The sequence below is a fragment of the Mixophyes fleayi genome, chromosome 5 (genome assembly GCF_038048845.1).
Source record: "Mixophyes fleayi isolate aMixFle1 chromosome 5, aMixFle1.hap1, whole genome shotgun sequence".
NCBI classification, from domain to species: domain Eukaryota; kingdom Metazoa; phylum Chordata; class Amphibia; order Anura; family Limnodynastidae; genus Mixophyes; species Mixophyes fleayi.
The window spans coordinates 20339359-20353718 of record NC_134406.1 but is presented as its reverse complement, the minus strand read 5'-3'; the positions used below and the strand labels follow the sequence as shown (position 1 = coordinate 20353718).

Here is a 14360-nt window from a genome sequence, read left to right as displayed (position 1 = left end):
GATGAACAGTTTGATACATTCTGTAAACTGTAAATCGGAATGTTTGGGAAGAAGGCGGAGCTGCTGGAGTCGCATGTTGCCCAAGCCAGGAATTGTGCACACATTGCGTATGGTTTATGTCATTGTAAAAAACAATTCTCTTTTACACAGATAATTGGGCATGTATCTTAAGATTATTATTATTGATCTGTCGAACCCTACAGGTCTATAGAATGAATAATAAGTACGGAAAGAGGGCACTAAGCCAAATAAAGAAAGCACCAAGTAGCATAGTTAAAGTGACTTAAAAATATTTATATAATTTGATGCATATTTCACTATTTCAGCTGAATTTCAGGCATGTTTATATCACAATTATATCAGCCCATCATTTGGCTCTAACAACCTTGTTTTTTTTCCCAAGCACATTAATGTCTTGTGTTTGTTTGATCTTTAAATTACCATAAAATGTTTTTTTTCCATATAAATGATTCAATGTCACGGAAGAGGTACACAGCGTAAAACTATGACACTAATTAAGGTCTAAATAGCTTTATTCTAAGAAGATGAAAGCAACATAGACAAGAACCGACAAGTCTATAAACTTTTGGAATAACAGAAGTTCGCAGGAATCTATAATCTTCAAGCTTAATTTACCCTCTCAACGATTTTCGTTCTAGGATTGCCACCTACCAACAGCTAGTGGATAGATGGCAAGGTTCCCGAAATACGCCCAAAAAATTTACTTATTGCATGTACCAGCTGAGCGTGCACTCGACACAGTCAGGTGACCGTCTTGACATTCCTACAGTCACTGATTCAGTTTCATGTCTTCAACTTCTACCGTCTCTTCTCATTCCAATCTTACCACACCACCGGTAGCTGCACAGAAATGCCAGTGACCAATGGTTGCATTATTATTGGTGTAATTCTTCTGTCTTACATTAGCCACGAACACTTACCCCATCACCAGCTACATTTTTTATTCCGTTACCTTATGTATCAGTTGTTCTCCACACCTTTTAGATTGTAAGCTGACTTGGGCAGGACCATCTTTACCTTTTGTTTCATGTTGTATGTTTTTCACTGCTCCGATCTCCCAACATGCAATTAGATCTCCCCACATGCCGCTTACATACACATATGCCTCCACACGTCATCAGACCTCTCCACATGCCTCAGAAATGCCCATCGGATCTCCCTACAAGCCACCAGATTTTACCACATGCCCCTTACATGCCAATAAGTCTTTGAGCATGTCATCAGATCTAACCACATTCCTCATACATGCCATCAAACCTCCACATATGCACATTACATGCTATCAGGCCTCTGCACATGCCCATCAGACCTCCCCATTTGTCAACAAACCTAACCAAATGCCCCTTGCATGCTATCAGACCTCCCCACATGCCTCTTACATGCCCATCAACCTCCCCACATGCCACCTTTATTCATGGACAGTTATAAACTGTTATCGGTAAGGTTTGGAAGTATAAGTGAAAGGGCTGAGCACATGGACTTAAAGTAGGAGGTTGGCCTGCCAGGTTGGCAGGCCATTGTGAAACTTAAAGGGCAAAAAATCTCAGCTTCTAGGTTGTGGATTGAAGAAAACTGGCCTGTCGAGATTGAAACTCATTGATGATAATGACATATCTAGATTTGTGTCTAAGATGAAAAGAGGCATTAATTAATGCCTTGTTATAGTCAAAGAGTAGTTAGCAACCCAGCAGTATTGCTATTCACATGAAGTTGGGCAAGGGCCGAAAAAATCCAGGGTTCATAGGAATCATACTTTGGAAGGACACGGTGGTAGTTTCTGGCCCTTTGGTACAGACCGGGTAGATTAGAATGATCCTGTCATCCTGATCTGCCCTGTTTTTGTGCAGCGCTCTCAACTGGAAGGAAGGAGGAGGGTTTGGTGAGGAGGAAAAGGGGTCCTTATGTCTGTCAACGGGAACGATAGACAATTCATCAAACAACATTTGGAATAGAAGGGATTATCATTGGTAACTGTGAATGTTCCAAAAGACAGACAAACCGACCATTCAAGACACGAGCAATGATGTTATGGCATCATTAGACTTAAGACTAGAATTATGAAACTGACCCTGCACTGAACCATCTTGACCCTAAGAAAGAGAAGATTAAGGGAGGAATTCAATTCTGTGCGATGTACCACAGAGTTCCTTCAGAACGGTTGGGAGGGCACTCCAAGGCAATACATCTTTAGAGTAATTTTTAGGAGAAGAAAAGATTGTGGACTTTTGAAGTTTTAATGTATTGTTTTACTACATCAATAATTTGTCACATTTTCATAATTTTGGAAGCGCCACTAGTTATTCCATTCTTAAGAATTGTTATTTATTGTATTTTGGAATTCTAGTAGCTGCATCCAATCAATAGCACTATTGAGGGTCGAGTTTTCATTATCATTTATTATTATCGGGTGCAGTACCGGAGGGAGTGGGGATGCTAGTACCCTTGCTCTGCTGCAGCTTGCGGGGTTACACCCAGGGGTAGCCCTCTTAATATATAGGATTATGAGAAAAAAACCTATCACCCGTGGAAATGTGTTCTCTTCACCATTAGCACGTTAGTGTTGGACTATAATTTATAGTATGTATTACTGGGAGGTATGACACTATGTTGTTTCATTAATTATTTTAAATTGTAGTCACTCCCTGCTGCACACGTCTTGTTGCTCAGTGTGTGTGTGTGTGTGTTTTCTATGCTTTGTGTGTGATATTTGCTTTGCAATTTTCAGGTAAAGTTTACTCCCATAACATACCTCCCAACTTTCCCGATTCAGCATACATAGTCCTAGATGACTCTCCTGCCATCCCACCAGTTGGCACCTTTGTCTCAACTCCAGGGAAGTTGTTTGGGTACCGTGCACTTGCCACTGGTGCACACTGCAATTCAAAGCTTTATGTAGGGGAGGGTTGTTGGGGGCAGCCCAATGCTTCAGTAGTGGTAGGCACAAACCCGGGGGATTTTGCCCTCCATGTGGTGTGACCAGGCCACTGTTCAAGTTGTTCTAATTACATCGAGGACCATATTGGGAGGTGTGCCATAAAGCTCCATGGAGAGCTTATGCTTGTGTCAGATGCCGTGGCGAAAGCTAGAGCGGCATAGACAATATCAGTAGTGGATAGTGTTGGGCACACACACAGCTAGATTTAGGGAAGGGGCACAGGTGGCACATGCCCCGGGCTCCCCTCTGTCTGGGGGCTTCCAGGGCCTGGTACCCCAGGAGCTGGAAAGTGCGTGAGAGGCAGCATGAGAAGCAGCCTTACATAGGAACCGCAGCACCTAGCTTTACGTGTCCTTCTCCCTTGATTTCCCTCATTGCGCAGGCCTGGCAGAAGGCAGTGTGACCTAAAGCGGCCCATGCCTAATTTATGTCAGCACATCCACATGCATTTCATGCCTACCCACCGCTGCCTAAATTTTTCCTCCCCCGTATGTACCTCTTTCCCCCAATACACGTTTGACTCTACCAACCTACCCATGTGTGCCTCTGTCCCCCTACCCATGTGTGCCTCTGTCCACCTACTGATGTGTGCCTCTGTCTCCCTACCCATGTGTGCCTCTGTCCCCCTACCCGTGTGTGTCTCTGTCCCCCTTCCCATGTGTGTCTCTGTCCCCCTACCCGTGTGTGCCTCTGTCCCCCTACCCGTGTGTGTCTCTGTCCCCCTACCCGTGTGTGTCTCTGTCCCCCTACCCGTGTGTGTCTCTGTCCCCCTACCTGTGTGTGTCTCTGTCCCCCTACCCATGTGTGCCTCTGTCCCCCTACCCATGTGTGCCTTTGTCCCCCTACCCATGTGTGCCTCTGTCCCCCTACCCATGTGTGCCTCTGTCCCCCTACCTGTATGTGTCTCTCAGTGTATTATAGCAATATTTCAATGTTGAGTGGACTGAGACAGAGACTGGATATGAGGAATAAAGCAGAGATCTGAGTCAAGGGTGACTGTGGCAGCAGTTTGTAAGAGTGAGAAAATTGTGGTGTTGTTAATGGTGAAGGAGATTTCAGTGGAGGTGGTGACTGTGGTAGAAAGGAAGATAATAGGTCCCAACACAACCTAAATCTCAACATGTCAAAAAACGGTGTCTTGTTCTACCTTCTATCCAGCTTTGCATACTGAACGTGGCAGTTCTAGGATTCCGCTACTCTCTAACAAACATTTGAGCTGAAAAAAGAATGACAATACAAAAGGTTATTTATTCTAAAATGTGAATATTGATGGACAAACTGGTTCTGTGTCTCCTAGGAATCCATAATGTCTGACAAAAGTGACCTGAAAGCTGAACTAGAAAGGAAAAAGCAACGTTTGGCACAAATACGAGAAGAGAAGAAACGCAAAGAGGAGGAAAGGAAGAAGAAAGAGGTTTGTGAGGTTGTGATTTATTATGAAAGCCCTGTCTCCTCTATGTGCACTCTGCATGTCTGTTTCATGGATGTCTGCCATCAATACGCTGCTATTTATGGTATTAAAGAGATGGAGGGTAGAAGGGTAGGTTGCTTGCCCTCTCCTTATTTTGGATAAGTACATTGTTAGTTCCCTCCCCTGGTACTCCAGCTTGTTAGTGAGATAAAGTAGTCTCCCGCACTCATCTGTACAGAGGACCTCTGCTGGAGACTTGGTGTAACGCTGTTGCAATGCCAAAGCAGAGAAGGGGAACCAGCTCCTGATGGGATAGCTGTAGTGTCATTCATTCAGGAGCTGGCTGCCATATTAGCTCCTAACTCATCCTTCCTCAGCGATACTAAACTGCTACGCCAATTCTTAGTACAAATGGAGACTGATACACCTTGCAGACAGGAGAGGGTGACAGAGGTGGGCACGCTATTGATGTACTAGTATGTGATAAGGGGAGGTTGTGCAATAAATGGAAAACCCCTTTTGATAAAAATGTACTATTGACATTTAAACCGCTAGGAACAGTACCATAGTGTTTATTACATTTGCAGCCACAGCATGCGGGCTATAATCTGGTATGTAGGCAGTAGTTGCCTTTTCAATCTCTTCAGTATAATTGTAACCATGACAACCGCAGAATATTAAAATGTGCTATACATAAAAGAAAAAGCATTGCAAATTAGTCCCCTATATGTGGAAACTTTGCAAGTAATATCTGTATAGACTGTACACAAATATACTTATTGTTTGTTAGAGAGGATATTTTACACAGTGCTGTACACAGAATTATTCAGTCACTGTCTCCCTGCCCACTTGGTACCTGGGATACAAGGAGTAAAACAGACTCGTTCAAGGTCACATGGAGCTGACACTGTTTCTTAGCAATGCTCAATAATGAATTTATGTGATATACATATCCGCTTTCTGTGTCCTGTATGCGAGCACTCAGTACCTTGTCTCTTTATATGATCATCAACCTCTTTTGTGTTTTCCACTAACCCCACCATTTACATTACTCCAGTCAGTTCTATAGCCCATTGTTTTATTTAGGCAGAACAGCATCAAAAAACAGAGCCGATCCATGAAGATACTGACCTGGATCGCAAGAGACGGGAGACGGAAGCATTGCTGCAAAGCATTGGGATCTCCCCAGAGCCACTCTTAGGTATAAAGCTATTTGTTTATGTCCTGCTTATGGATGTTCTAGACAAAGTTATAAAAACCACTTAAAGGGGTTCTCAAGTTATTTGCCCTATTGTTATCTATCAAAGCCAAAGTAGTTTACTATTGTTATCTATCAAAGCCAAAGTAGTTTATTGGTCTAGAAGAACGTATGTATGTAGGTATGGTTTATCACGGTCCAGCGCTAACTGCTATCACTGAGTTCTAAAGGTTTTGACTGTAAAATGAACAATATTTGATGGAATTGTAGAGTTTAACTATAACTGGTCATAAGGTGCTTAACTAATATAGCACTTATATAATATACTATACTGTAATGTGCTAACATAGCACAGCACAGAATTATCACTTGTAACAGCAAGAGTGTCTTGGGAAGCCTGAACATGGAAATTAAATTAAATATATTATATTTATTATCAAGGAATATCTTTCTATAATAAAATAATAGAATTCTAAAACAAGGAGACATACTCTAGGGTCCATATTTATCAGAAACAAACTAACCAGCATCTGTTTGAGGAAACCAGAGCACCGGATTAAACCCAGGCAAACATGGAGAGAACTTACAAACATCACACATATAGGGCCCTGGTCAGAATAGTACCCATGACCACAGTACTGTGAGGCAGCGATGCTAACCACTGTGCCTCCCTGCTCCCCATACCGCCTCTTACAAGGAGTTGGAGAGTTTACAGATTGCAGATATTTTAGCAGTAGCAGTCAGTGCTGGACCGCCGATACAGGGTAAGTACTGTAGTGTAATAAGAGCTTTCATGAAACTGAGACAGTCTTTATTATTATTATTGTGGATTTGTAAAGCGCCGTAGTGCTCCGCTCGCCGATATGTATTGTGATATATACAGTATATATTGTCTTTATATTGTGATATTGTGATAGTGACACCTGGCAGATGACAGGCACAAACAACTTCTTGCTTGGATAAACGGTGCTTTTATTGTTCAACAATAAGACAGCACACTATCGACAGGATGACACAAGGAGACCCTAACTCTGGCATGACACAGTCCTTCTGTGAAAGTCTCTTGCTCTATGCACAAACCTGGTGTTACCTGCATCAGATTATTTGGCCAGGGAAGAGTATGATTGCCTGGAGAAAACTTTTAGAGAAGAAAACTGCTGTCTTGTAGAAGAAGTTTGGAATTTGATGCAATAGTATTATGAAAAGATAAAAATCCAACAAGCTGTTTCTGAGTCCTTGAGAAATTAGTTGCATGTATCATAAGAGTGCTATGAATAAAGTGGAAAAGCAGTGGGAGCTCTTAAAGAGAAAAGCAGAAAAAGATTAAGAAATTGCTGTTTCAAAACAACAGCTTGTCATGGAGGTACACACAGCAGGAGAGTCTGTAAAGGAACTTGTAGAGTGCAAGTTAGTGATGCTGTAAAGCATGAAAGGCTAGAACGGTTGCTACATGAAAAGAAGACTCTCTCTTATAGATACACTGAGGAACTTATCCAATTGATGTCCTTGGCATCTTCTCAGAGGGACTTGGTGAACAACAAGGATAAGAACATCCAATTGGGAAACCTGAAGTCCAAGTCCTCAAAGGAATCTTTGTTGCTAGTCGAGATCCAGCTGTAAGGGTGTCTGACCAGAGGTGTTTAAAGTGTGGAAAACATGGACACTTTAAAACCAAGTGCACTAGACCCCAAAAACCAGTGGACTGTTCACTTGTCCAAGCTGGGCCTTTCTTTATATGTTGCTGTTCCTGGGAGTTTCACCACCAATGATTCACCTTTAATTAAAGTGACTGTGTGGCAGAACAACAAAGTTGTCCAGGCAGTCGTGAACTCTGGCATTGACTCTGTCCTGGCTGGAGCCAAAGTCTCTGGGTTGCTCAGAGTTAACTTATGCTGCACACATTTGTAACCAAGAGATTAAAAAGGACTCTTTTGGCCATTAGACTTAAAGGCCAGACTGTGAAGGTGGTGCCTGTCATAGCGCCTAAGCTACCGTATTCACTTGTTCTAGGGTGAGATTTCCCACTGCTTAAAAAGGTCAGCAATTCCGGCCAGACCTGTTGGCAAATGAATCAACGGTCGGAAGTCCGCTCTTAAATGACATGCCCAAGAAGTCACAGTGTCTGGACCTTGACCTTTGGGAACTGCCAATCCGGAATGTTATCCTAGGGGTCACAACAGTACTTCCATGACAGTCAAAAGCAGCGTTGGCTGGTGAGTTTGCGGAAGAGGCCTCCCCACCTTTGGTGTGGGTATAGACTGGGCTAATTATCCAGAACTGTTGCGTGTGCCAAACTTTGCACGTGACCAGATAAATTACGTTACTTTACAGCATGTCTTTAAGTTGTCTTTTAATGTTGGAGCTAGTTCAAGGCTAGTCAATTCGGCAGGCTGTATGCCATCATATATTATCAAAAATAATGCATTATTTCAAGTGGTTACTGTGAAGGGGAGGAAGGTAGAAGAACTGATACTTCCAAAGGTTCATGTACCCCTAAGTCTACTTAGCCATAAAAAGGCTTTTTACAGCTTGTTCTGAATGCCAAAAAAAACCTTTAACACTGTCGCCGCAGTACAGTCACAGTTTGAAAGGGCACATAAGCACCTTTTGTAAGGATGGGAGTCCATGCGAGAGAAGCCGATAGGCCTGATTCATTAAGGTAAGTAAAGCAAAAAAATGAGTAACTTTGAACCTTGGCAAAACCATTCTGCAATGCAAGGGGGGCAAATGAGTTTATTATTTTGCACAAAAGATAAATACTGTCTATTTTTTCATGTAGGTTGGAAATTCTTGATAGCTTTATTTTTACACTTACATTTAAAGTTGGTATAGGACATGCCCTACCCCAATTATAAATCTGTCCTCACATTTTAAATTTACCTCCCCTCCAATACAACATGGTATTGTCAAGGTTCAAAGTTACAATTTTTTTTGCTTTCCTTTCCTTAATGAATCAGGCCCAATGTGTTTGAAAGTAGGGTGTCGAGAAGATAAGGTCCCTATTATTGCGCTGGTAGGTGTGATTGCGAAGACATTTAGGGGGGAATTCAATTGGCCGCATTACTGTAAAAAGTAACGCAGCCTGCGCACTATTACTGATATTGCTGTAATAGTGCGTGTAATTATTGTTAATACGGTAATTTCAACGCCGGATTTCTGTTCGCGGCCCAGGGATTTACTGTATTAACGGTAATACACTTTGCGCGGCAGTATTCTCTGGGGAATTTTATTGCCCCTCAAAAAGGTGATAGAACCTCCCTTGTCTTGGCCCTTTAAACATCAGATGGACAAACTATTGCAGAGGCTCTCTTTCACAGAAATGCGCTCTTCGCAACCTCTGCTCCACCCTACTTGGCAACACTAGGGGAGAGATATGTGACAAAGTGAGTGGTTTGCCACAGACCTCAAAGAGAGGAGTTAGGTGTACAACTGACAGTCTGCAGGTAAAGGCTACAGATAAGGTTACACACATGTATAGCAGTGCACCTAGGGTAAGATATACAGGTGTAAGACGTATGACAAAGTCAAAGTATAAAGTGTGATTTAACTTACATGCTTTGGAAATGGTTTGAAAGTGTCTTTTCCCACAGCTAACAGCAAAGCTCACAGAGTTTGTCTGCAGTAAAGAGTAATTACAGAACACCTGCATAGACCTTCCTTTTAAAGGCAAGATGGGAGTGTCACCTGTCCATCAAGCTAGGACTGTGGGAGGAGTATCAATTATATAAACCTGAATAGTGCAACTGTGCAGTGCAACCGATGTCAGACAGTGGCCGGTGTCTAGACAGGAGGACTATGTCTAGTCAGTATAAGGTTGCTTGGTGTCAGCCTGATGGAAGTGTATACTGTTTTGTTGTGATGTAACAATAAAAGGATCGTTTACTCAGCAAGAAGTTGTTTGTACATCACCAGTCTGCCTCCAGTGGAGGTGATTTCTAAAGCGCTCTGTGTACAAATCAAATCTCCCTTCTAGCACGACCACTTCCCTTTCATGTGGAACATCTCCTCTTCACAGTGGCGCCCACTCTCTGTCCCAGAACCTCCATCCTAAACATTACAAGATATGCTGTATAACAACTATAGTTTCATTATACTTATTCATTCATCATGTTTATTCACATTTCATTATTTAGTTCCAACCCCTGTGTCTCCCTCATCGAAGTCGCTGAGCACACCCAGCGAAGCCGGCAGCCAGGACTCAGTTGATGGCACAATAATGGGGCGGTAAGTTGTGTATCTTCTTGCCATGCATGTGATTGTGACACACTTAAGCTGGGTACACACTGCAGGTTTTTCACCCAACCATTGTGCCGACCACACGATAAACGACTGTTAGGTTCAATGTCGCATCAGTGTGTACGCTCCAACGATCATGTTTTATCTGACCAAAGCAGATTGCATCAGTTGATTCGATTTTATAAACTGACTAAAAATCACAATCAACGATGGAACAAAGTTGGGCAAATGTGGCAGTGTGTACGCAATCCTGTCCAGCAGTGTAGGCAGATATCTGTAGCGTGTACAGAGTCACGTCTTTTCAGCAGATGGTTATGAGAGATGAAGATCACAGATCTGATGGTGAATCCTGTAGGTGTGTACACATGAATCGTTACAGAAATCGCATCTGCAGTAATTTTCTGTAGTATATACCCAGCTTTATAGTGTATGTGTCAGTTTCAGTAACACAGCACGAAAACACCACTACACGCTATATGTCTGTAACGCAGGAACATCAGCATTCTGTGCATCATATCAATGTCTTCATGCATGATAAACTAACAGATAAAAACTGAACTGCAGCATCTGAATCTGTTAAATAGTCTCGGTTTTAGTACGCAATGGGGAGGAGCTTATTGTGGAGTGGGAGGAGCTACATCAGAAAGTGAGCGTTGCTCGATGGATTAGTGTCTAGTTTTGGTGGATCAGGCAGGGCGTGACCTTTCTTGATAGTGCATTTTTCAAGGTTGAGACGTATGCTGTAATAAACTATAACACCAGAACAATTTTAATTTCCATAAAAATATGACTATTGATGCATTGAAACAATAGCAGTGCTCTATATTTGCTGAAAAGTGCAACTACACACACGTGCAGTCAGTATGTGAGCTGAACAATATTCCTGAGATTGTCACCCATCAATTTACTACAATCTAGTGACTTCTTGATTAATAAATATATTTACAGACTTGTCTACTTTGTAGGTTCTTAGACATACAAGGGAGACAAATAGACTATAAAGCTCTACTAAATACATGTCTGTTACTGCAGTTATAAACACAATTAAGATTTATATACTAGTTATTCATTAGCTTTGATCCAGTGATATCTGATGGTCCTCTGGTTGTTCACGGTATAATAGAACATGTCCATGTTCACACAAAGGTTTGGCGTGACAATGAAGGTCATCCATGGGCCTGGTTTAAAGTAAGGCACGAAAATGTGCCCCAAAAGAATGTGTATAGATGCGGTCGCAACATTGCGTTTACAATTTGAGTTGCGTGTATCTTAAGGTAACTTATAATCTTGATGCGTCTGTCATCATCAACAACACGTACACCTGCATTAGCCTATCCACATCTGCAAAGTTACGCATCTTAAGGATATGTCTAAGCCCAAATCGGATGCATTGTCTGTTTTTCTCTTTCTGTTGTCCATAAAATAAAAAGATATTAACTCCACCTAATTAGACTTAAACATAAAATAAAGTTATTCCTAGACAAAATATCAAAAATTGTTCATTGGCCATTAAGGTTTAAATCATGTGTTCATGTAGGGGTTAAAATTAGGTCTTACACCTGATTTTTCTGGTTTACTCACTGGTTCAAAAACTTCTACAGCACCGAGTAAGGTCATACTCAATTTAAAACATACTGAATCTCCACTAGTATATATAGTACCACGTGACTCTAATTTCCAGGGCTAGTCCCGGCTTTCAAAGATTTGTCCCTGCAATGTGTCAGTTTTTTTAGTATTGACCATTTGCACAATAAGGTCCCTATTTTCTGCATGTAAGATGCGTTTCTTACCTTCCACTCCTATTCTCTAGACTTTGAGTAAACATGTATTGCAGCAGAAGTATATAAAATGCAAAATGGTACATTATTATCACATTCAAGGCCTGATGTAGAGTCGGACGCAAGTCCAACTGAACAGCGCAAAAAGCACTTTTAGCCAAGGATCCGTCTCAATTTGCCCTCAGACTGAGGCGGGTCTCCCCCTTGCACCTCTCTGCGCATAGAGAGGTAGAACGGGGGAGGTAGTGGGTGAGCCTAGCAATGTAACGGCGTGTTCACGCTCTTTAGCTGCTATGCTGAGTTGAAAGCAGACTCAGATAGGTCTCTAGGGTGCTTTTTCCTGGTGCAACAAAAGTTGCTGTATTAAAAATAAAGTAAAAAAATAATAACATTTTAAAAAAAGATGTGCAACCTGTCCCAAACAGCTTAACCAACATTTGTGCTGTTTGGGGAGGAAGCATAACTTTTTGTTTTTTTTTACATTTATTTATTTATCTGCTTTACACGGCCCATGTGACTGATACACTTAAGAGTGTCATGCACACCGGCCCATAAGGCAGATAAAGAGATGTGTTTCTGCAATTTGCATAGTATTCTATGTCGCATGGATGCAAAGATCTGAAGATCTGTGCGACTTGGAATCCTGTATAAATTATGGGAGCAAATTACACTTACGATTTCAGTATACATTGCATCCAAATTTACATTAGGCCCTCATTAAACTTGGTATGATAGGGATTGTTGTAAATGAAGCAATCAATCAATCAATCAATCATTCTTCATTCTTTATTTATGAATGGAGCAAGCTCATTTACTAGGACGATCTGCATTAAGTCAAGTAACCAATAATCATACATTTATATATAGACAGATATTCAGTAGATGCCAGATTACAATAGTACAGTTAGATCGGGAATAGACAGGATAGATGAATATACATTTGGGCTCAGATAAAAGTGGGCTAGGATGAGTAGGATATGCATAACAATGGGGTAGCATGTCAATCAAATTTATACCAAATACAGCAACATACAAGGTTTAGTACTCCTGGCATTGTAGTCCGATGAAGAGATTAGCTAAAGCGAATGCTACAAACTTGAGGTCTATGTAAAAAATATAGGGAAATAAATATATAATTGTTTTGAATAAATACAGCCTTCTTCCAAGGTAAATCAAAGTTAGTGGTTCCGCTGCCATTAAAACTAAGACGTGTTTTACAGTCTGGGGTCTTCCACTAAAATACACGTGTGATTAATTCAATGTCACCATGAATAATAAGACATTTTTATTTCCTATTTTCAGGAATATTCAAAGTGGCCTCCTGGGGTAAGAAAGCATTTGTGTGTTTTGCAAACTGTAGAATTACTGAAAGAAAAACTTTTTTACATGAACAGAAAGTGAGCTGAGAGTATTGACCACAGTATGTGGTTTCCATTTATATTCTCCAACTGATTTTAAAATGTGTTGCAGACATTATGGTTCACTTATTAACTTTTAGTGATCACTATCCACTGAACCACAGCAACTAAACAGCAACTAAATGTTAGGTCGTGGAAACAAGTGTCTGGTTGCTGTGGTCAGTGCAAATGGTTGTTTTCATTGCTCTATTTATAAGTGAGTCCTGTTGAAAGTGAGCATCTGATTGGTTGCTACGGTTCAGTTAACCTATAACACATCAATACAGTGGCAGTAAATAAGTAATTATTTTTATTGTTGTATGTTTATTATACATCATTTTTAAAGGTCTCTGCCCCCATAAATGGTAACTGTTTTGTAGAGAGCTGCCACTTTGTTTCAACAAAGTAACAAATTAGCTGTTCATTGCTGCCTGCCAAGGTTTAATGGAGTGAATAGTAAATAGTGGGCAATGTGAGAGCACTATCTTTTGGAAGTAACTTGATGCCTGCCAGCTGAAATCTCCAGCTCATATGTCTTGAAACAACATCGAAATATCTTTTATTACACTAGAAGGCATCAGAACACTAATCAAGAATAATCTCATTATGAATAGGGGATGTGAATTATGATAGTGCCCTTCTGCCTCTCTTGCTGCTGTCTTTTGCCCACTTGTAGCTGTGACTGGCATAGCTTAAGAAATTGGGAATACTATGTGTTTCAGGTGTGGGTTTTGCAGTGATAAGCCCATCAAGGTACAGGGTTATATCTATAAATAGCCAAGGTTCTACACCAGTAGTGGACAAGATGATAGAGTATGTTTCACATGCCTCACAGCTGGCCATTGGTCAGATCAGGGGAAGATACTTTATCTTTGCTGACAAGCTTTAGATCACATGATAAAGTCAGAGCAAGTGTCCATTCAGCCCGAGTAATAGGGTAAGCTGAGAATATCTGGCTATTCAAACTGGTGAGGAGATATCACCATAAAGCTGTATTACACTTTGCGAATGCACTGTTACTCTATCAGTCACTAAGAAACAGACCAGAGTTCCCCAGGTGAGTCTGACGGGTACTCCTGCATGTGGTCGCTCTGAGGACCCATCTGTTGCTCACCACTGCTCTAACAGACAGCAACCAATCGCATCTTAGCTTAGCTCAGTCGAGACCACAAGAGATTAGTGACATCTGATATCTGTGTGTTCAATGTGGGCTACAACACATTGATTTACACCATGTCATTAAAAAGTCATCTGAGAGTTTCCAAGACCTGGAATAAATAATAATAATGCCATATCCTCTATTTGGTAATTCTTCATCTCCTATTATGCTTTTCTATTTTCATCTTCCTTTCTTTACTCTGTACACTGTACTGCTTATCTTGCA

General features: G+C 41.2%; 1 protein-coding gene across 6 annotated transcripts in view; it reads left to right on the top strand.

Annotated features, from left to right (window-relative positions):
- The window catches only part of DYNC1I1 (dynein cytoplasmic 1 intermediate chain 1), a 347340-nt gene that overhangs the window by 70209 nt on the left and 262771 nt on the right, over positions 1 to 14360 (top strand). For 4 of the 6 annotated variants that reach the window (XM_075211774.1, XM_075211770.1, XM_075211769.1 and 1 more), the window contains 4 exons: positions 4254 to 4370; positions 5454 to 5568; positions 9699 to 9789; positions 12882 to 12905. In XM_075211774.1, coding sequence (XP_075067875.1) covers positions 4254 to 4370; positions 5454 to 5568; positions 9699 to 9789; positions 12882 to 12905 — 347 coding nt within the window. The remainder of the gene's footprint in view (positions 1 to 4253; positions 4371 to 5453; positions 5569 to 9698; positions 9790 to 12881; positions 12906 to 14360) is intronic. The other 2 variants (XM_075211773.1, XM_075211772.1) reach the window with 1 other exon arrangement.